Source organism: Pleurodeles waltl, chromosome 11, assembly GCF_031143425.1.
Source record: "Pleurodeles waltl isolate 20211129_DDA chromosome 11, aPleWal1.hap1.20221129, whole genome shotgun sequence".
Classification (NCBI taxonomy): domain Eukaryota; kingdom Metazoa; phylum Chordata; class Amphibia; order Caudata; family Salamandridae; genus Pleurodeles; species Pleurodeles waltl.
Window position 1 is genome coordinate 98,327,089 of NC_090450.1, and position 24,719 is coordinate 98,351,807.

Consider the following 24,719-nt stretch of genomic DNA (forward strand, 5'->3'; position numbering starts at 1 on the left):
TACTCTTCGCTTGCCTTTCCCCTTCCAATTGCGCTTCACGGACTGCGTCCAATCCGTGCGCGACCCTTCTCACCAACCGACCTATCCCAGCGCGGCTCCTAGTGACGTCACACTCACACACTGCGGCTGACAAAGTCCTGCGGCTTGTCCTCTTTTCATTCGGCTTCACTCATAAACTAATTTCTGCAATATAATGCGAGTACTTAACCAAAAGAATAAAACAGATCTGTCGGTTTACTACAGGAAAGGTAATACAATCGCTTCAGAAACCTTAGGGATTTTTCACTAGCCTCAGCAGTTATTCCATCTTTCTCGGTTTCCCACTTTCGCAAGCAAAATTTGACCCGCAAACTTTACTCTCAACTGATCAATGAACTATTCTAGTGCACTTTAGAATTCGTCAAATCTCAAAGTCGAAATTTTCTTTCACTCTGCAACATTCATACCGACTTGTTGACCACGCCCGATCAACCTATTAAACCGACCAGATCACAACATCAAACAAGTGTCACATACACTTTTGAACATACTCCGGAGTCTCTTGACCTCGCAGGGCCCGTCTCAACATCAACAACCACGTGGACAATTTTTCTCTGCTCAAAGCGCTACACACACGTGAAGTTCGACGACTTCCCTACTCTCACACCTTTGGAGGAATAGTCCTCTAATATCTTTTAACCCCTTAAATCCTCACAAACTTCTCAATTAATCTGCGGCGATAAGCTGTGCAAGCACGAAACCCTAATTTCACTCATACCGTCACTAGAAACCCGAGACCATTCTCACACCTCCATGTCCTCCATTCGCAAGCTCCGAGATCCCGGGAAAGTCATTGGGGACTTAGGGCATCATCATCTCTCCGACTTGTTTTATCAAAGAAAAATTCTAACTTGACTCTGTCTATTGTTCGGATGGGGTCCCAAAGGGCAAAACCATCAATCTCTGCTACCATCTACTGGTAACGCGTCCAGCCCTTATAAAATGACCTGTACCTGGACACGTTGGAGGTCGGTGAATCTTTTAACCGAGTCGGGCTCTCCTCATCCTAAAATAGTCGAGTCACTCAGATCAATAATCAATAACTACTGTAATCGGTAATCAATACCCAATTAATAGGTCAATATAGCACATCAGAAATCAATAACAGTTTGTATTTCGGCGCACCATGACCTTTCAGTCATGAATAACCACACCAGTTTATTAAAAGTTAGTGAATTTATTTCCCTATATTAACAAAGCTAGCACGATATATATATGTCTCAACACCAATTGATATATGTATATGAACATTACTAGCTGTCCATAACGGTGGAAGAAACGCAATCTACGCAAAATCTGGATGATGATACACTCTGTTATAGCAATGCAAATCACCAATGTGACTAACTGTATTTGACTAATTGCATACATTCGGTCAGCATAACAAGATTTCAATTCTTCATGATACATTGAATGAATACCTCGACTAACCTCTAATTAGCATTGGCATGTGGGGCTTCATGCGAAACGAATTTAGTCAACACAAATTTGGAAAACTTCTAGCTAGGGCCCTGTCAAAATAGCAGTTGGTACCTAAAAGGAAAAAAAACACAATGCATAATACATTTATCCTTTCATATTTACCAAATACAATCAGCATTCAAGAAAAGTCTTCGTCCTTCAGGTACCGGTTGATCAGCATAGGGCAAGTTTCGAAGGGGCAAAGTTAAGGGCAAGTTTCCTTGCAGCGGCAAGGAGAATGGGGCAAAGTTACTGCATAGGCAAGATGGGGCAAATCAAAGTTAAAGTCTCTAGGGTGAGAATTCTCAAGTCTCTTTCTCTCGAATAGAGAAAGGGGTATCAGGGTGTCGTCCAAATTGGAGTCTGGCATCAGGCTTCAAACTGGCATCGAGGAAAAATGGCTGACTCCTCTTTGTCAGGTGGGTTTAAGTAAGAAACATTCCAAATTCTGCAGGGTCTTCCATTGGAGGGTTCATAGGTTGGCTTCAAATTGTCCAATGAAAAATTGCCTTTTACTAGAACTTATTTGTGCATACATTAGCCTTGGAGCCTTGGAACACAAATTGTCTCATGGTTTGCCAATTATTTTTGGTATCTGTACCTTCATTGTCCACACCTGCAGAGACTGACCTTGTATCAAAGGGGATGTAACCGGCCTAGCACGAAACCTTGGAGATAAGTGTACCAGCCAGTTTCTACTGGAAAAATACAACTTCAAGCAAGAATATATGTTTCATTAGTTCAAGGGAAAAAAAGGAATCACGCAGTTAGAATTTGAAGCCAAGCAACTAGGCCAAAGCCTATACTAAATTTAAGCTAAGCAAAACAGTTTTCAAACAAGAAATCATGGCATACATTTGCGATTATGACGGATTACTACATTTTCAATACTTCATGATTAATAAAGCTCGTTTACAATGATGGCGAACTACCCCGAGGGCACATTTTCCCTCGTATATTATTTCTTTTACTAACATCACTCTATATTATATGTTTGATTATGCAATATGTATGAATATATGTAGGACCCTCTTTTTCTGCGTCATCAACTGTAAGCATTACTGTATGCATTAATGGCGAGTTCCTAGTGGTCTAAGCCACTGCACCTATAATTCATTATCAATCTCCCCCCATTCCTTGTCCGGATAAATAGCCATCCTTGCCCTAAACTCCTCATAATGTCTGAACTGTCTAAAACCGCCATAATGCATTTGAGCTCTCTGCACAATATCCATGTACTTAAACAAAGCTACACACCGCTAGATAGCGCTCACAATAAATGCTCGCATATATAAAAAAGGCTGAAGTCCAGTTCTCAATAGTGGTAGGTACTTTGAGCCTATGCGCTAATTCCCACTCTTCTTCTTTTGAACCTTCCTTTACCTGAAATTCCCTGTGAAGTAATATAAACATTCACCTTTACATATTCTGCTTTCATATTCTGAGTGAGATGCACCCCTAAAGGCATGGACACTGACATGTATGGAAGCTTTTTGTTCTTAATGCTTCCCCCAGTACCTTCATTTCCCAACTTCTTTTCTTTAACCTGACTTTTTCCGACTTTAATCAAGTCCGACTTACCTGTACCCACCGCTGTTCCATTTACATCCTGTGTTGAATTTTCAATGTCAACATCACTTTTTTCCCCTATAACAGCCTGAATCTCCATGTCCCTTCCCAAGGACTTTGCCCCTACTTCAACCCTCACCAATTGGGATACCTCCCCACTTTCAAAACATTCCCTTCTCTTCTCACCTCGAGGTAAGTTTACAGCTGTGATGTTCTTCTTTCCTTTTCCATGCTGACGATCGCTCCAGACCGCCTTCCCTGTTGTTGCCTGAAAAACACCAAAACACCTTCCCCCATTAGAAATTGAGTGTTCCCCAAAACCTTTCTTCTACTCCCTCTGTTGTACAATCTCTCTTCTTCTGGTTCTTCCCCTTCATCGTAATCTAAAACCTCCTCGTCCAGGCCATAGTTCTGCTCCACGAAGACAGCGCCCGGATGGTATATGGCTCTTCAGATACCAACTGTTGATCATCTTGAAATCCCGGTCCATACTAACCAACCTAGGAATAAACTGCATCATTCTATCATCCTGCATAACCACAGGCATAGTTAACATTTCCAAACCTGAATTGAAGCTCCCTGTGCCTGTACACACCTCTTCCTCCTCATCAGACACCACAATCACAATGTCCCGATTTTCTGCAGTTGGCGTCATCATGTTTGATATTGCCCCTATGGGTCTTTCTTTTAATGCCCTCTCCCCTCGCTCACATGTTGTTTCTGAGGGGAGTAGAGCATGTCCTCCTCCTCCCCTCCTGATGCATGTCTCACAAAGCTCATACGTGACACCGCTCAAGTGCCCCAACCTGCCCTCCTCCTCCACTGCACTCTTCGAAATCAAGCCCCTGCCTCTACCAACAACGCGCTGCCTAGGCGACGCGCCCGAACAGCGCACAAACTTCGGACCACCTCTCCTGCTGCTTGTGCCCTGAATCAGTAAGCTACAACCATTTTCTGCATTTTCATCGCCACCGCCCTCCAGCGATGCGCGAATTTTCCTACCTGACACTTTTCTGATGAAACATTTTGGTTTTCTGGGCCGGTGAGATACACGCCATAAGTGCTGCTGCCACGCTCCCCCCAAGCCCTCATTTTCCTCAAATGATAGAAATGTTCACAAAGGAGTTGAAGTCCATGAATAGCGCTTCCTTGTTTTTTAAACAGAGTAAACTAAAAAGCATTATTGTTGTTATTTTTGTGATGAATGTGGAACGCATTTGGACTCAAGGTCAAATAACATCTTTCACACCTGAACTGCGAGGAAAATGCATACTATCACTTTCCAACTTTGCAAGCACATCTAAAAAAGCGCAAAATCAATTTTCCTGCGATTAACATGATGTAAATACTGTTTGCTCCATTTCCTGTTAGCGAGCAACAAAAGTGGTTCAAATGGATTTCCCTTTATTTATTTATTTATTTGTTTAAAGGGATGGGGGAGTGTGGTGAAAGGGGCCTGAATAATCTATATTTCACCCGTAGACACTTTCTCGGCATATGAGCTCCGTGGAAACTCTGCATAGAACATATTCTCCCTTAGTAATTGCTTATTTAAACTTTATTCCACAATTTCTATCTTATATATAAAATGTTTGGATTAAAGGACGCCATTTTGTCTTTCTGCTCGTTGTTTAGGAGAAACTGCGTTACATATTGCTGTTGTGAATCAGAACGTTTCAATGGTTAAAGAATTACTGGCTCGCAAAGCTGACATAGAAAATGCTTGTGCTGTTGGCAAATTCTTTGCTCCAGGAAAATCTAGAAATTTTTATTATGGTAAGTGCTACTACTTTGAATTTAGGAAACCAGTCTTCATATGCTAAACGTGAACCGTGATGATCTACTAAGGTATATTTTACTTTAATGTCCTACAATCACAGGCTATATAGAATATGTGGGAGTTTTGACAACGTTTAAGTCAGTAAAGTAAATTAACATAGAATTTTTTATTCAGCGGGTTTGACCAAATTACCTTTGACGTATTGGACTGAAAACAGCAGGCAATTGAGGTATGAAATGCCTGTAGAACTGAAAACTGACTTGAATGGATTTAGGGGGTCATTACGACCCTGGCGGCCGCCGGAACACTGGCAGTAACACCGCCAACAGGCTGGCGGTGTCCCGCCAGTGTATTATGACCATGGCGTATTAGCCACGGCCATACCGCCGGCCCCTCCACTATACCGCCAGGCTTCCTCCGGGTGAACATAATCCCCAACCACCAGCCTGTCCATGGCATTAAACACCGCCATGGAAAGGCTGGCGGTAAGGGGAACTTGGGGTGCCCCTGGGGGCCCCCGCACTGCCCATGCACTTGGCATGGGCAGTGCAGGGGCCCCCAGGCACAGCCCCATTGCGCATTTCACTGCCCGAATTTAGGGCAGTGAAATGCACGACGGGTGCTGCTGCACCCGCTGCACATCAACAATGCCGCCGGCTCCATTATGAGCCGGCTTCAATGTTGATGTGACTTTTCCACTGGCCCAGCGGAAAAGTCATAATAGGGGGTCAGCCATACCGCTAGCACTGGCAGTATGTTGGCTCCCGCGGCTTCGGCTGTCTTTTTTAAAGACCCCCAAAGTTGTAATGAGGCCCTTAGTGTTAAAATAGTTCTACTGTACACAGTATTTATGTTAGATTTTTATGCCTGCATGACATTTTGTTGTCAGTTTAATGTCACAGAATTCCCAAATTCTGTGTTACGCAAAATGCGAAATATTCACTATTTTGCATCATGAAAAGTTTGTGTGTGAAGAAAATGTTTCACTAACCCAGTAAATCATTTGGCTTTTTTGTGAAAGATATACTTTCATGGGAAAATGTATCACAAATGCTATTGAAATGTTTTTGATTAATACACATAGGGGGTGATTCTGACCCCGGCGGTCAGAGACCGCCGGGGCCAGGGTCGGCGGGAGCACCGCCGACAGGCCGGCGGTGCCCCGCAGGGCATTCTGACCGCGGCGGTTCGGCCGCGGTCAGATGCGGAAAACCGGCGGTCTCCCGCCGGTTTTCCGCTGCCCATGTGAATCCTCCATGGCGGCGGAGCGCGCTCCGCCGCCATGGGGATTCTGACACCCCCTACCGCCATCCTGTTCCTGGCGGGAGGATGGCGGTAGGGGGTGCCGCGGGGCCCCTGGGGGCCCCTGCAGTGCCCATGCCAATGGCATGGGCACTGCAGGGGCCCCCGTAAGAGGGCCCCACTTTGTATTTCAGTGTCTGCTATGCAGACACTGAAATACGCAACGGGTGCCACTGCACCCGTCGCACCTTCCCACTCCGCCGGCTCAATTCTGAGCCGGCGTCCTCGTGGGAAGGATGATTTGCCCTGGGCTGGCGGGCGGCCTTTTGGCTGTCGCCCGCCAGCCCAGGGCAAATCCCAAAATACCCTCAGCGGTCTTTCGACCGCGGAGCGGTATTTTGGTGGGGGAAGTCTGGCGGGCGGCCTCCGCCGCCCGCCAGACTTAGAATGACCCCCATAATTTTGTGAAAGTGACAAGTATTTTGAAGAAGTTTTATAAATTTGGTACACCACAATTCTTTTTGCACCATAGCCAAATTGGAGCTGAGCACAAACTGCCCTTTATTTATGTCTTGCTGCTATCTCTGGCTTTTGAAGTTTCTTTCTTTTTTCTTGTCATTTAATCACACATATTCTCACCCACAACCAAAAAGCCGAGCAGCTATTTTTCAAGTCAGCCACTTAATCAAGTTACCATATATAAAATGCAAAAGAGAGTAAATCTACCCCTCAACATTTCCAGCCACTCAAGATCACCAGCTCCCACCTCCCTTGTCCACAGGTCTACATCCTTTCACACAAATTGTCTTTCCCCAAACCCGAATGTTATGACCTAACCTTTTTTCTCCAGTAACAGGACTATGGCCTTGTAGCTGTGTGTCAATTGTGAATGTTCTGCAGGGATCAGACGTATCACTTTAAGGCAGTGGTTCTTAACCTTTTGACTTCTGTAGACCACCACTTAATCATTACAAGAACTCTGATACCCCCAATGAATCATTATTGGATTCCGAGGACACCCAGTACATCATTATTGGAAGCCAGGAACTCTGGTCTAAGCATGTTCATCATTTGAACCGCCAAACAATATACAAAAATACAGAAACACGCATTCATCAAACAAACAAGTACATAAATGATGAACATTCATGGATAATTTAGTTTTTAGCCTCCAATTTCAAATTCCTTCATATTTACAGAATGTTTTAACATTTTCAGTTGGACATTTTGCTTTCTATTATATACACTTTATGCAGTTGCTAGGTCTCAGAGTTCTTTAGCTAAATATATCAAAATCAGGTCCCAATCAGTATCATACCACTTATCTTCAATCTCTATGGTAAGTGTAAACTTCTCCCCAGCTATAATCACCCATATTTTAAAACCAAATCATGCCAAGGTGGAATTCTCTCCACCCCGATCTAGCCAAAATCCTCTATTACTATGAATATCTGTTTGCGCCATAGGGTCTTTATCGATATTTCTCTCATTTGAAGTGGTCCCAGCAAAATTACCCCTGGGTCTTTGGAGATTTTAAGGTGGAGCGTTTCCTCAATTGCTACCAATATTTCATTGCAGTAGTCCAACAGTTTGTCATATTTCCATAAAATGTGTGTTAGGGTGCATTTCTGATTACAACCTCTCCAATAGGTCCGCCGCTTAGACTCACTCATTCATAATATCTTGGAGGGGGTCAAATTCCAATAGAGCAAACATTTGCATAGGGTTTCCTCCCCATGGCACTTCTTATTGTTTTGTGCGTTTCTGTGTACATATGTTCCCACTTCATATCTGTGAAGGTTCTACCCAATCCCTTACCCACCTCTTACTCGCCACCGTCTTGTACAGTGGCAGGCTGGTTATTAGAAGTTTATAGAATAATGACAAAAGTCATTTGCCATGTTTCCCTCACATCATCCATTTTTTTAAATCGTGAGTTCCCCTATGGTATCTGTCTTCATAACAATTTGTAAGACTCATTGGTCACTTATTTGTAGTAAAACCATTCCTGATCTGAGAAGCTAGATGCATTTTTAATCTCTTAACTTTTTTCAAAAGGCTTAGGCCCTCATTATGAGTATGGTGGACCCAAGACCATCACACTCGCAGTGACGGTCGGACCGCCAGACTCCAGGTAGTCCTACCACCACATTACAACCCTGGCAGGCAGACCCACCTAAGCTCTGCTGTCCCCGCCAGGAACATGGTCCCCGATGTGGTGACAGCAGCCGGAGTTGTACTCAGCAAGGGTGGTGCTGAACTCAGCACCGCCTGGATGATTACAACTCAGCTTTCCACCAGCCTTTCCATGGCGGGGACCCCACCATGGAAAGGCTGGTGGAAAGCCAGTGCTGGGGCCACATGGGCAGCACAGGGGCCCTTTTGTTCAGCACCCTCGGAATGTGCACTTTCTGCTTTGCGCTTGAGGGAGCCGAGACCAATATTGTCACACTGTTCCTGCCTAGCAGCCCAGTGTGAACCACATATTACACTGTAATATGCAGGGGGGGGTGTCACTGCCATGGCCATGGCATCCTCCCTACGAACTTTGCAGGCCCTCTGTGGGACTGCCAAACTCAAAATGAGGCCCTTAGTCTCTCCTATCTTAAATAATGAACTTACACCTGTTCTCTTGCCATTCCTCCAATTTTCCCGTGATATTTCTTGGAGAGGAGTTAGGATAACAGCAGATGATTGTAGTTGGGGAGTGGAAAAGGTGTGAGCCTTCTGGATGTTTCCATTTTGTCCCAGGTGCCCAGTGAAGCTCCCTTTATAAACAGGGATTATCATCCCCACCCTTCTATGTTCCTTTTCATCCACTGGACACTCCAGAATGGGATCAAGTGGGTCACAAAACACCATTGTTGTTATGTTTCTCTTTTTCCCACTCCATTAAGAATCTGAGCTTGGATGCTTGGTTAGTGTTAGATTTGGTAAGGCTAGGCTTCTCTCATCTTTTGGAAGAAAAAGTACCATGTGATTTACTCTGGACTTCTTAACTGGTCCATATAAAATTGTTTGCAATGGTTTGAAATTGTTTTACCAGGCATTGTGTAAGGGGTAGTAGTATATTCTGAAAGTGATAGAGTATTTTAGGCAGGATGGTCCATTTCACAATAGCATTTGTGCCAAAACCAAAGTAAGCACCTAGGGTCCACTTCTTTATATCAAAATCCACTAGTGAGAGATAGCTAAGTGTAGGATGTGATTGGGTGGGTGCAATTCTGAGATAAGTCATGCCCTCCTTCAAAACTGCTAAGGTATCTTTCAAGACCTTTATATCAAGGGCCTCCAATTGCACCAGATTAATATAAAAACCACACAGCTCATAGTATTTCTCCAACTCCCCCAAAAGCACCAGCAGTGATGTTGTAGATCTGACAATGACACTAATAGTTATCTGCAAACTTTGTTAATTTAAAGTATTTGCAACCTGTTCAGACCCTTGATTGTGTTATCATGGCATACATGCTCTGCAAAAGTTGCCATGGATAGGGCGAAGATACTGACAGTGGAGACTCCCTCATTGTGTCTCTGCTAAGCTCAAAGGTGGTGAAGGTAACCCCATTGATTCTAAACCTCACTTTTGGAGTGTGGTAACTTGCCACAGTCCATCTTTGGAACCAAGGCCCTAGCCCTGTACCTTTAATAGCACCTTTATTTATGTCCCTAGTAAGGGCTCACATTTTTCTTCACTTGCCGAATATTTACCACTATTTGGAGAATATTTTTAGTGTTGTCACCACATTGCCATCAGTAAGAAATTGGGTTACTGGCGTGTGAGCTGAGGTCAAACAACAATCACAGTCCTTGTTAGGGTAAGGCAAAATCCAACTCTAAATTAACATGTGCTCAACCTTCTGGTATCTTGGCATAGAATAGTCAGGCTTATCTTAAATGGCAAGGTGTGAAGTATTTGTGCAATACTTCAAACTAATAAAGTGAAAAGCATCACACAAAAAGGATCCCACACCAAATTAGAAGAATACAGTTTATTTTAATAAACAAAACAAGACCAAAACAGCAAAAAAAAATCAGTTGAACCGGAGGTATGCAGTTTTAAAGATTTAAGTCAGAATAACAACAAAAAGTACAAAGCACCACATGTGGATATCTGGTCATGCTGGACCAGGAAAAAATCACAAGTTCAGGGTGACTGCGATGGGTAGCAGACCATCTACAGGAGCCCAGTTAGGCCCGCTGACCAAAGTACCTTAAATCCTTGTTGGTGGAGCATTGCTAAAATCAGCATTGACAACGCGTTCATCAGATGAAGCAATGCATCGATTCTGAGAGGTCATGCATCATCGTCAAATATCCCATCAACGAGGGCTTGTGATAAGAGGTCCTGCATCAAGGATGTGTCGCCCAGTCGGGGCAATGCATTAGTTCTGAGGACCTGCAAGGCTGCGATGTGGAATCCATCATGCTGCTGTTAATGAGAGATGCAGGGGCCTATGCCAAGAATGAGTTGTGCAGCGGTGGTTCCAAGGAGGTTCCAGTTGCGTCGCCAATGCAGGTCGTTGCGACGGGTCCAATCCATACAGCAGCGGCAATGCTTTATTTCTGCTAGGGGCTGACCAGCTCATGGGAGAATATGCATTGATTCAGCTCGATCCATGGAGGCTGGCAAGCACCTTAGGCCCACTTCCAAGGGCCCAGGACCGGGGTGGCACAAGTTGGCCTGGTAGACTTACAGATGGAGGAACCCAGGTGCAAGAATGTTGGAAGCCTGTTGTGTCCCTGAGCCCTCAGATCATGAGGCCAGGCAACTAGCCCTTGGAGTCACTCTGGGTTCTGGGTTCAAGAAATGCAGGCCCAAGGCAAGAGGACAGCAGGCAGCAGGTTAGCACAGCAGAGCAGCAACTTCTTCAGAGCAGGAGTCCAGCCGAGTGGCAGGCCTTTCAGCAGCACCAAAGACCTTGTATCCAAAGGTCCAGAACAGCACTAATGTGGTGGTGTCTAAGGTCCTTCTTTTATACTCAGTTGTGCCTTTGAAGTAGGGAGAGGAGACGAATATAGAGGCAGACCTTTGACGTGCACAGATACCCTGCCTTACTGGTCCTTGGTCCAGACTAACAGGGGGTATGCAGCCCTTTTTGTGAGCACAGGACACAGTCTATTAATGTTAGGGATCTAACAGAGAACTAACTGGTTGATTGGTAAGATGTCTAGCTGAGTGAGACTAAGACAAGACTGTATACTGTGTTTGTGTTTAGTCTCTGAAGGGAATACAAACTAGAGAGTACCAGAAGGCTGGAAGGGAAGCGAGACTGAAGCAGGTTGGAGTAGGCTGTGAATAGTGCAATGGAAGTCTGCGGGGAAACCCAAGTACACACAACAGGAATATAAATCAGTGAAACAATATATGAACTGTCATAGTTGATAGTTTGTTTGCTCCTTGGAAATTATCTCTCTGTGAGGTGAAAAGATCTTATACCAAAGCAAGGAGCAGATTAATCACACAGCGTTCTGGGAGACACCAGCAGCTGGAGAGGGTGCACTGGGTGATACAATCCTTTGAATCCAGCTGGCACCATTGGAAGCAATAAAAACCCACACAAAAATACAAGGCAGAACAGCAGGGAACAAAACAGGGAACACCCAAAGAGAAACTGGGCTCAGGCAAGTCAGGACTGGAATAGGATCAGGAACAGGACTGAAATTCTGAGAACAGGACTGAAATTCTTAGAAAAAGGCTAGCACAGTTTGGCACTCAAATAAGACAAGATGGAAATATGGAGACAAAGAGGAACACAGAATGCAAGGCAGGGAGTCTGCATATAACTGGGCAGATCAAGAAGGGTGCAGACTGGAGACTAAGAACTATGGCTAACACTGGAACAAAGTTGCAGAAAAGAAGGGATAGAAATAGACTATGAACTATGGCTAAGGCAGAAACTGACATCCAGATAAGCAAAGAATGGAAACAGGAGACTATAAATTATGTCTAAATCAGGAGCAGAGATTGACAAAAACAAGGGACAGAACCAGATACTTCAAATAGCCAAAAACAGGACAATAAGCTTGGAGAAAAAGGGAAACAAAATGAAAGGACAAGCCTGTAATACAGCAGCAGGAACACAGAGCACAAGAAGACTCAACTGAAGTCAGTTTTTAGCCAGCACACTCTGCTCTGAAAGGGCTGAAATAGCTAGATGCTCAGGTAAAGAGCACAGGTGCAGGGAGGGAGCCAGGTGCAAGGAACTCAGGTCAGGGAATCAGTGAACCACCAATGAAGGGAAGTTTGAACTGAGGCTTGTAGGAAGGAAGACCAAGGAAACCATAAGTCATGACACAGAAATCCTAGAGCAGAGTGTGGATCGGGTCAAACATAGAGACGGGTCCAGAATACAGACAGAATGGGTTCAAAATAGTCGTAGGATCCAGGAACGAATCTAGTGAACAAAAACACACTGCCAGGACATGATCTAGGAAGGGTCTGAAGATAAAGGGAACAACAAGGACCATGATGCATCAGAGCAATAGAGTGAAAGCCTGGACTGGAATACAAAGTGTAACTGACAAGGCAAGGTGTAGAAGTGTATAACCTCATATTTTGTGGTAAAGGCAGGTGTACAGAGGGCCTTCATGAGCACCGCCTAGTGGAAGGATGGCAGAATTCTGACAATTCAAGTGTTAGTAGGGCTACGCCCAGCTCCTCCATCCCTTCCTGGCAATGATGGCCTATCCAGGTGCACCTGAGCTCCCCATTATGTGTGGCTGTCTAGGAGGAATACATGAACCCCAATTGGCACTACGAAGAGTCATGTGACCCAGAGACAGGCTGCGGACACCAAACGGCTAAGACAGGAAAATTGCAACTTTCTAAAAGTGGTATTTTCAAAATTATAGTTTAAAAATCAACTTCAACAGAAGTTGGGATTTTTCATAACAATGCCAAAAACACCAAACATGAACTGGTTACCTGTTCCTATTTGACAATTACAGCCTATTAAATGTAATAAGGTAACTCCAATGTTATCCTATGGGGGGTAGGCCTTGCAGTAGTGAATACCAAATTAAAGAGATTTTCACTACTACAACATGTAAAACTATGTAAAATTAAAAAGTATTATTTTCACTACCAGGACATGTAAAAATATGTAAAACTAAAAAGTATATGTCCCACTTTATAAATACACTGCACCCTACCCAAAGGGCTGTCCAGGGTCTACCCCATGAGTGACTTATATGCACTAAAAAGGAAGATTTTGGCCTGGCAAAAGGTGTATTTGGCCAGGTCAAAATAGCACTTTAAAACTGCAGATACACAAGCTGCAGTGGCCGACCTGGGACTTGTTTAAAGTGCCACTTAATTGGGTGGCACAATCAGTGCTGCAGGCCCAGTAGTAGCACTGAATTTACAGGCCATGGGCACAGGTAGTGCCTCTTTACTAGAGACGTACAGGTTAAATATGCCACTGGGGTATAGGCCATTTCTACAATGTTTTAGGGAGAGAGCACTGGCGCTTTAGCACTGGGTAACAGTAGTAAGGTGTGTAGAGTCCTAAAGCCAGGAAAAACGAAGTCAGCAAACAGGAGTGTTGAACAGAACTATTATATTGTAAGGCACACCAAGGGATTGTATGACTTAACCATGCATGCCTTTACCAAGCATCCATTACAATGCAAGCCTTCACCACGCATATGCCTTTACCACTGATGCCTCTACAAAGCAATAGAAATATATATAAAGTAGGTGCATATGTAAGTGACAACATTAGCATTTTTTACATAAAAACACAGAAAATCACAGTTACTTCAGCAAAGCTAGCTATAACTTGCACCTCCAGCAAGCACTGATTATGACCTTACATGTTACATCACTCATGATATGTCCCATGACATCATTTATGGCATCACAGATGACATCTCAAATGACAAAATTGAGGACATCACTGATGACATCATCCAATGGGTGGTTAGTTTGTTTTATAGTTTACATAGTGGCAGGTAACTACCATATTACTTGTCTATCTAATTTGGTACAGCCTGTGCCCAGCTAATGGATGTGTTTACAAAGCACAGGTGCTGGTAATGCAAAATAGGTGTGTGTGTAGTGGTACTGAGCTCATTATAACTCTTTGTATTGAAGAGTAACTTTGTGTGCAGATGACAGTTGATGACTTGAGTCCAGTATGTCCCACACAAGTTTTTGGGTCTGTAGAAAAACTTTCCAACATGGCAAAGATTTTACATAGTAGATACTAAGGGCCTGATTACAACTTTGGAGGAGGTGTTAATCCGTCCCAAAAGTGACGGTAAAGTGACGGATATGCCACCAGCCGTATTACGAGTCCATTATATCCTATGGAACTAAGTATTGTAAGCAGCCTTGCGTTATTAGATAGAAACATCTAAATATGCTAATTTCTACATAGCATACAAGACTGTGTGCACCAGGTACTAACCTATGCACATGTACTTCTTTTGCTTCAGAAGATGGGCTATCTGTAACGTTTTCACCACAGAATGAAAGCTGCAGGACGTATGATCTTTAGCACCTTGAGCCTTGGTTATTTTAGTGAATAGTGTCTTTTTTGTGAAAGTGTTGCATAGAGTGTACACTATTTTTAGTAGATACCTTTTAATACTGTGTGGTGTATTATTCATGAGAATTTCAGTGTCTGCAAACAGTGTGGTACAGAGTAAACTCTCTCCAAAGAGTAAACCCTTTATAGTATACACATTTCTAATCATATCCACTTAATTTCCCCAATGTAGGTTCGGTGACTGTGAGGGGTTTGATGCAGATAACATTTGTCAACAGAAGGGTATTAATTCTGGAACAGACGTTTTAGGAATGTTGCTTCTCTTAACAGTGGAATACATATTAAACACAGTATGCAATGGGGGTTTCCCATATATCTGTGGTTAGTGGTTAATGTGACTAATATTAAGGGGAGAGGGGCATGCAGCCCCCTCCCCGAATCTCAGTTGGCCACGGGGACCCCATCCTCATGCTTTTATCCTCGCATATTAAATCACTCATGACTTACTCGTTGACTACACTTATGACATCCCTAATCACATCTTAAATGCCATTATTATTGACAAAACAGAGCATGGGAGGGCTGCAAGTTATATTTACTCAAGGGTACAAATTAAAATTTCTTGAGATAAAAATAACTGGTGAATTTTAGTGGTTTTGCTAGTTTCAAATAACTTGTGAATTTCAATGGATTTGTTAGTTTCAAAAGGTATGCTTTTCGTAACAGTTTCACCTAAGTACAACACCCCTTTAACCTTTGTTGTTTTCAGAGATTTTTTTTTTTTTTTAATGACTAGTTAGTTATGTTTACTATTCCTAACTATAACATCACCTTGACCATCACAATGCATAGAGTGGGGGTTGGAATCATGGTCTAGCCTGGCATTGTCCATTATTCTAGCCCTTCCAAAGCTTGTGCCCCCGCTCCCCTCCTTCTTGCCCTCCATTATCCAAGTCCATGCCCCTGCACTCTTATTCCAGCTCTGTTTGGCCAATTTTATGCCACTGCCCTTCCCGCCTACCCTGAAAGGTTAGCTTACTGCCTGAGCTTACCTCCTCCCTGCCCCCCATTGCCTGAGTTTATGCTCCTGTCACTGCCCTCCTACTTAACCTCTGTGCTTTGCCCCTACCATGCTTACCCCATCCTCCAATGTCTGTGTGCATGCCCCTGCTCTCTAACTTTTGCCCACCATGTTCGATGGAGCTGCAACTGCCTCTCCTGTATAGTCCGTTGAGTTTTTCTGGCCCACCTGCCTGCCCAGCATGGTCAGACGACTGCCGTCTGTCCCTGCCCTCTCCCCCTGCCTTCTATTGTCCAAGTTCCATGCCCCTATACCCTCCCTCCTGTCCTCCATGGTCCATTTTGCTTCCACTCCCTTCTGCCCTCCATGCTTAGTTGTGTTGCAAGTGCTCCTCCTGCCCGCCATGTGTGGTCTGATATGAAGCCCCTACCCACTTCCCCTGCCCTCTGCTGTCAGTGTCTAGCACCTACCCTCACGTCTGCCCTCCATGGTCTTTTGTGCATTCCCCTATCCCTTCCCTCTTGCCCACCACGACCGTTGTGCTACCACTAACCCTCCTACCTGCCATGCATGGCCTTTTGTGCTGCCACTGCCTGTCTCACCTGCCCTATGTGGTCAACTTGCTGCCCTTGACCCCCTTCCCACCTTCCCTTGGTTGTTCTTATGTATGCCCTTATAAGGTCCTGATTGTCCTCCATGGTGTCTTGTGTTTCCATAGCCCATCCTGCCTGCCCTACATGGTCAGCTTGCTGCTTCCACCAAGCACTCTTGCCCCTGCACTCAGTTGTCAATGTGTGGACACCTATCACCTTCCATTGTTCCTTGGCGTGCCCCTGCCTCCTCCATGGTCCGTTGTGCTGCACTGGCCCTCCTGCCTGCCCTGCATGGTCAGCTTGCTGTCCTTGCCTTATTCCCCCTGTCCTCTGTTTTCTGTGTGCACAGCCCTGTCCCAACCCTATTGCTGTCCATTGTCTATTGTGCTGCACTGCCCTCCTGCTTGCCCATTGTGGAGTAATGTTCTCCCACAACCCTTGGCGCTTGCCTTGTAAGGTCAATTTGCTGTCCCTGATACTTCCCGCCTGCCTCTATTGGCAGACTCCGTATCTATACCCCATTCAACCTGCCCTCCATGACCCATTGTTCCATACATGCAAACATTTCAAACTTAGTTAGAGGGAGATTTTGAAAACAAAAATCAGGGGAACTGATTTTACCCATTGACTTACATTGAAAAAGAGGGGATTTTAGAGCGGAGACAGCTAAAATAAATAAATAATCAGAATTCTCCTGCCTGAATTGGGTCTGCTGGCATGTATGATTGTACTGCCACTGCTTCTCCTTTCTGCCCTCAATGGTCCATTGTGTTGCCACAGCCTGTCTTGCCTGTCCTGCATGCTTTGGTTTGCTGCCCTGCCTCCTTTCCCCCTGCCCTCCATGGTCCACTGTGTTGCCTCTGCCCCTCCCGCCTGCCCAGTATGGTCAACTTGCAGGCTCTCCTCCCTTCTCCTTGCCCTCCATTGTCTGAGACTTTGCTCCTAACCTCTGTCTCCCCATAGTGTTCTAAAGAACAACTAGTTTGCTAACATTCTGTATTTATAACAAAAGTATGTTACACTTGAAGTCATCTTGATGAAATTAAAACAGTAAAACCTAAAGCATTTCCTTTCGAAATTATAAAAATGAGGAGGCATTTTCCCATAAAAATTAAGGTTAGTGCTCTATTAAATCATGGGCTAGATGTACAAAGCTTTCTGTTCACAAACAGCCTGATTCGGTCCGAATCGCGCAAACAGTTAATCGAGCCGTTTGCAACCAGAAAAAAGCATTTTTGCATGTACAAAACCCTATTTTGTGATCCGGAAATCTATTACCGATTTGTAAAATGGATGCAATTTTGCATTAGGATCTTGCATGTCAAGGGCATCCATTTCTAATAGTGACTCGCAGTGGTATGTACGAATGCTTTGCGACTGAATTGTGATTGCAAAACATTCACTTTTTACATTAGCTTTTTACCAGCAAATTCTATTCAAACTCAATTTGATGGTAACCCATTCGCAAACAGGAAGGGGTCCCTAGGAGACCCCTTCCCCTTTGCGAATGCATGCGAAAATGTTTTTTAAGGGCAGGCATTGGTCCCAATTGTCTCAATTTGCTCACTGCCTCATGAATATACCCCAGTTGGGAATCATAATCAGTGTCTCAGACACTGTTGTACATTAGAGATTGCGACACGCAATTTACGAATCGCTAAAATTCACAAATTGTGAGTTGCTGTCTCTGATGGTCGTACATCTGGCTCTAAAAAGTGGACACATTTTCTGAGTTTTCAAATAGCGACAAAGCACTTTTCAATCATTTGCTACCTTGATGTTTTTTATCCAGTTGATCACTTGATTATCTGTTGCAATTAGGGGAAAGGATGTGGAATTACGGTCAGAGCTGCTGACTTTGTAACTGGGAAACCAGGTTCAAGTTGCAGTGTCCATTTTGTGCATTGGCTCAACCTCCTGTGATTCTGGGCTAATCACTTAATCTCCCACTGTCAAAAACCAAAGCAAATGTGTTCTCATGTAAAGCACTCCAATACTTTGGGTTATGTCCCAGCTATGTAAAACTGCACAAAAAAAGATTATGCATGTTAAGCACTTCTTTCATTGGGCTACAGTTGGGTTATATTCAGTTAGTAGTTGAGCTACATCTGGGCTCTTTTTTCTCTGGTTGCTTTCTTGGGAGAGTATGTTTATTATGAAGCTCCTTAATTTCCTCATTTACAGCGGTATCAGTAATAGAAAAAGCTTCCAGTTTTCCACTTAGATTAGTTAATTCTGCTCTTGGTGTTGAAAATGCACGTTTTATTTTGGATGACGGAGGATTTTAATAAAATAGATGAGGAAAATATTTGAGTACCCATGTAAAATGTGTCTTAATTTTGCTTTCTATAGCACTAACCACAACTTCTATGACAAAATGAACCTGCTTATTTTGTTCCTTTCTAAATGAAATGTTTTAAGTTTTACCAGGTTGAATAAATCAAGATGGGGTTCAGGTGTGCCACGCATTTGTCATAAGTTAAACTGTTAGGACTCTAGGTGTTCTTTAGAAGACTTTGGGAAGCTGGAATAGAATACAAGGTATCAGCTGACAGACACTACTGTGAATGTAAGACTTTACATTCCCATGGCTGAAGAAGATAGTTTGAATTTACAGAAAATGCGTCATAAGTAAGACCGTTAGTGCTCTAGTTGTTATTTAGAACACATCGGGAATCTGCAATAGAGTACAGCAGTTCTTCTTTCACTTTTGACTTCTGTGGCCACCACTTAATCACTACTCGATTTTGGGGACTCCCACTAAATAATTATTGGAAGTTGTGAACCCCAAACTAAGCACTATTGATGAGTTGAACATCGAAACAACACACAAATGTTAGAAATGGGGTCTCTAGTTGCTATTCAGTTTACACTCTGTCCAAGTAGGGACCCTCACTCTAGCCAGGGTAAGGGAGTCACACATTCCAGTTAACCCCTGCTTACCCCTTTGGTAGCTTAGCACAAGCAGTCAGGCTTATCTCAGAGGCAATGTATAAAGTATTTGTACAAACACAGACAGTAACACAATGAAAACACCACAAAAGGACTCCACATCAGTGTAGAAAAATTGCCAATATTTATCTAAATCAAACAACACCAAAACAACAAAAATCCAACATACACAAGTGAAGATATTAAATTTTAACATCAAAAGAGTCTTAATCCATAAGAATCAATGGATGTGTTTTTTAGCACAAATTACCTGGTATGCAACAAAAATAAATCAGCAGGTCTGCATTGGAAAAGCCAGGGATGCGTCGATTCCTTACTCCCGTGTGAGGCCATGTGTCAATTCTTTATAAGTCAAGTAAGCAATGCGTTGATTTTTTTCCTCGCCGGGAAGGGATGCATCAATTTCCGGGCAGGGAGCCTCGGGTCCGTGCAGTTATGTTGAAGGTTTGATGCCCCGGAACAATGTAAGGAAAATCCGCCCACACGGCCACCATGAATCCATGCTGAACTGGCGATGCATCTATTTCACCAGCGCTGCGTGAGTAATTCAGCTGTGGTGCAGGCGCTACGTTGATTGTTCTGCCGCTCGGCTCCTGTGCGTGGATTTTCACCTTGGGTTCACCAGCTTCTCCTTTTAAGGGCTCAGGGACTGGATGTGGCACCACTTGGCAGGGTAGGGGTCTCAGCAAGAGAGCCCAGGTGCTGGCTGATGAAGTCTTTGACGGCCCTGAGACTTCAGAACTTTATGAAAGATCAGTCAAAGCCTTTGGAGAAACTTCACAAGCAGGATTTCAGAAACCAAAGTCCAGTCCTTTCCATCTTAAGGCAGAAGCAGCAGCAGCAGGTCAGCACCGCAAAGTAACAGGCAGTGCAGCAGGTGCTCCTCAAGCATCAGCTCTTCTCCTTGGCAGAGGTTGCTCTTGATTCAGAAGGAATCCAAAAGTCTGGGGTTTTGGGGTCCTCTACTTATACTCATTTCTGCCTTTGAAGTAGGCAAACCTCAAAGGAAAGTCTTGTAGTGCACAAGACCCTGACTTTTCCTTGCCCTGCCCCAGCCACACTCTAAGGGGTTGGACAGTGTATTGTGAGGAGACAGACAAAGCCCATCAAGTGCATGTAACAGCTCCTCCCTCCTACTCTAGCCCAGGAAGACTCATCGGAATATGCAGGACACACTTCAGCTTGCTTTGTGTTACTGTCTAGAGTGAATTCACAAACAGCCCAACTGTCAGTCTGACCCAGACGTGGATTCAACAGCCAGGCAGAGGCACTGAATGGTTAAGCAAGAAAATGCCCACTTTCTAAAAGTGGCATTTTCTAACAGACAATCTAAAAAACAACTTTACCAAAAGGTGTATTTTTAAATTGTGAATTCAGAGACCCCAAACTCCACATCTTCATCTTTTCCCAATGGGAATCTGCACTTAAAAGACATCTCAAGGCAATCCCCATGTCATCCTATGGGAGAGATAGGCCTTGCAATAGTGAAAACCGAATTGAGCAGTATTTCACTATCAGGACACATAAAACACACCAGTACATGTCCTACCTTTTAAATACACTTCACCCTACCCATGGGGCTACCATGGGCATACATTAGAGGTGACTTACATGTAGTAAAAGGGAAGGTTTGGGGCTGGCAAGTGGGTACATTTGCCAAGGTCAAATTGGCAGTGCAAAACTGCATACACAGACACTGCAGTGGCAAGTCTGAGACATGTTTACAGGGCTACTCATGTGGGTGACACAATCAGTGCTGCAGGCCAACTAGTAACATTTGATTTACAGCCCTTGGCACCTCGGGTGCACTTTACTAGGGACTTACCAGTGAATCAAATGTGCCAATCATGGAAAACAAATCAGAATCACAATTTACACAGAGAACATACACACTTTTGTACTGGTTAGCAGTGGTAAAGTCCCCAGAGTTCTAAAGCTACCCAAAAACAGGTCAGAAAAATTAGGAGGGAGGAGGCAAAAAGTTTGGAGATAGCCCTGCAAAAAGGGCCAGGTCCAACAACCAAAAATACAGAAACAAGCATTCATCAAACAAATACACATGTGATGAAATATTTTATTTAATTCACAAACAACTGTTACAAAAATAGAAATTTTAATGGGAAGGTTGAAGCTTTTCTAGATTTAATGGAGCTAACCCATCATACATATTATATTTTGTGTGCACTTACACTGCTCCCAGGAATCAATCAGAAAAAAAACTTACATTTTAGACTTCAATTTATTTTTGCTGCTTTATTCACTTAAACTTTATTATTCTGTTAGTATTATTTCATTTTCTAAGCAGTCGCGGATCCCCTGTGCAGGCTTCATGGACCACAAGGGTCCACAGTCTACAGGTTAACAACCACTGGAACACAGGTTTTTAGCTGGCAGGCGCTGCTGTTGAAAGTACATATTTTACTGAGAATGTCAGACTTTACACTCACATGGCTGAGGACGATAGTGTGAATTTACAAAAAATATGCTTTCATTTTAGCTTCTTGAGCACCTTCCATAACCTCTACAAGAAAATCATGAGAGAATACAGTTTTCTCTCAAACATGATTCATGAAATCGCAGCAGACAGTCAGCATTTTATTCAGGGTGAAATCACCTTAGAACACACCACAATTCCTAACATTAGTATGGTGTCTCCAACAAACGATTCACATTGTAAATAAAATCTGTTATCACCCTTTATACGTGCTCCTTTTTGTGACCAGAAAAACCTGCCATCCGCTACAATGCATTTCAACTGGGACCATGTCCAGGAGTCCTTCCTTCGAGTGCTGGCACAGAGCCTCTCCATGTTGTGCGTAGCCAAAAATGGGGGGTCCCATTGGGCACCCCCAAAATGCCCTTTGGGGTCTGGGTGTGCTCTCCCAGCCCCCTTATTTATTTTTATATTCATTTTCAGGACACAGGGACTAAGTCGCTGAGTCTTGCAATGGCTGCCACAACATATTATTCAGATTGTCACCAACCAATCAAAATTGACTAGTCCCCTTTACATTTGCCAATCAGAGCATGTCCAAACTCGGACTGTTGAGATATACAATTATTTTTTAGCCTTCATTTCTCAAAAACGGCTGAACAGATTTGCACCAAATCACAAAAAGCACACCCTGCAAACTAAGATCTAGCTTCCTGCTAATTTTGGTGTAATCTTATTCAGAAGTTTTTGCTCTAGTCTTGTCTAAAGAAGTCTATGGAAAATGTATAGGTAATTTGTGTTTTGGGACACCCCTATTTCCTCGGTCCCTGCTTGATGGATCACCAACAAACTCTCCAGGAAGGAGCTGAGGTGGGTTAACTTTTATATATATATATCCCCCAAACTACCCCATTTTTTAAATTAGGTTTACCATCTCATACCCCTACCTACCCCAAACCCCAAAAATACCCAATACCCTGACCCTACATCCTTGCAGGCAGGTCGCTTCCTCCTCACCACTGCTCCAGTAAGCGCTGCCATTGTTTTGGCCTTGTTTGGGCTTGTCTGGGCTTGTCTGGGCTTGTTTGGGCTTGTTTGGGCTTCTTGGCTTCTCCTCTCCCGGAAGGCCCCGCCTCCTCCCTCCTCCTCGGAGCTCTTCCCACTCCTGGCTCCTGCTGCCCCCTCACTCCCATTGGAGGTTTCCCTCCCTCCTCCCAGCTGTCACTCCCTCCCACCTCCCCTCTTATGCCTGCCAAAGGTAAGCCCGTCTGCGCCCGTCCGCGCCAAAACCGCGCCCAGCGCCAGACCCCCTGGCCAACACGCCTCCCACGCCACCAAACACCTTTACACTGCCAGCGAACTCCACGCCCTTAATCCAGGACGCTCCTCCATCTGCTTCCAGTCCACACCCACGCGCTCCAAAGGACCCTTCTCCTGCAAAGCCTGCAATTTCACCTGCAACCTAACCTCCAAACTCCAAATCAAAACAGACAACGGCCTAAGATGCATCCTACTTAACACCCGCTCCGTCCACAAACATGCAATTGAACTCTGGGACCTCCTGACCACATACTCACCCGACGTCGCATTACTCACCAAAACCTGGATGAATTCGGCCTCAGAACCAGACGTAGCCATGGCCATACCAGAAAACTACAAGATCACCAGAAGAGACCGAATCAACAGATCAGGAGGAGGAATCACCATAGTCCACAAAAACACCATAAGAGTCTCCACCAACTCCCACGACACCATCAACTCCGCCGAGCACCTCCACTTCAAAATCCACATCAACGCCAACAACATATTCAGAGGAACACTGGTCTACAGACCCCCTGGACCCAGACTGCAGTTCTGTGACGACATCGCCGACGCCATCAGCTCCCAAGCCCTCGCCTCAACAGACTACATCCTCCTTGGTGACCTAAACTTCCACCTAGAAAATAACAACGATATCAACACCACCAACCTAATCGACAACCTCGCCAACTTCGGCCTCAAGCAACTTGTCACTACACCCACCCACTCCGCAGGCCACACACTCGACCCCATCTTCTCAGCCAGCAACCACGTCTCTTTCAGCCACACCACCAAACTCAGTTGGACAGACCACCGCTGCATCCACTTCTCCTACCAAAAACCAGTCACTCACCACCACCGCACACAACCCCCCCGGCGCAACTGGAGCAAAATATCAACGGATCAACTGATCTCCACTCTCGCCCGGGCCGCACCCCCTGGGACCCCAGACCCCAACATAGCCACCACCAACCTGCATCGCTGGATAGAAGATTGCGCCAACACCGTCGCACCGCTCAAAAAAACCCCAAACACCTCCCACAGAATCAAGGCCAGCTGGTTCACCCCAGAACTACAGGAATCCAAATGGCTATGTCGCAGAATGGAAAAAACCTGGCACCTTGACCCTACCAACTCCAACCACATCGCTTTCAAGGATGCCCTACGCAAACATCACCAACTGATCCGCACCACCAAAAGGACCCACTTCAAAAACCGCATCGACGCCAACGCTCACAACAGTAAAGAGCTCTTCGGCATCGTCAATGAGCTCTCCACCCCCAGGACCTGCTCCAATGAAGCCCCGCCATCACAGGAGTTCTGCAACTCACTGGCAACCCACTTCTGTCGAAAGATAGAAGAAATCCACAATAGCTTCAAACCCCAGACCCACCAGCTGACTACAAACACCCAAGAACCCAACGCTCCAAGAAACACCCACCTCCTCCACACCTGGACCCCAGTCAACATAGAGGACACTGCCACCACCATGGCCTCCATCCACTCCGGATCACCATCGGACCCCTGCCCACACCATATCTTCAATAAGGCAAACATCATCATCGCCCCCCACCTCTGTAAAACCATCAACAGCTCCTTCGAGTCAGCCACCTTCCCAGAAAGATGGAAGCACGCAGAAATCAACGCCCTGCTAAAGAAACCAAAGGCAGACCCAGACGACCCCAAGAACTACCGGCCGATCTCCCTCCTCCCCTTCCCAGCCAAGGTCATCAAAACAAAATTAAACAGCCAACTATCCCGGTTCCTGGAAGACAGCAAGGTACTGAACACCTCCCAAAATCCGGATTCCGCAGAAACCACAGCACTGAGACTG

General features: G+C 44.7%; 1 protein-coding gene across 2 annotated transcripts in view; it reads left to right on the top strand.

Moving 5' to 3' along the window:
- The window catches only part of LOC138265473 (transient receptor potential cation channel subfamily V member 6-like), a 298,739-nt gene that overhangs the window by 96,875 nt on the left and 177,145 nt on the right, over positions 1–24,719 (top strand). For both annotated transcript variants that reach the window (XM_069213213.1, XM_069213215.1), the window contains one exon: positions 4,705–4,845. In XM_069213213.1, the coding sequence (XP_069069314.1) occupies positions 4,705–4,845 (141 nt within the window). The remainder of the gene's footprint in view (positions 1–4,704; positions 4,846–24,719) is intronic.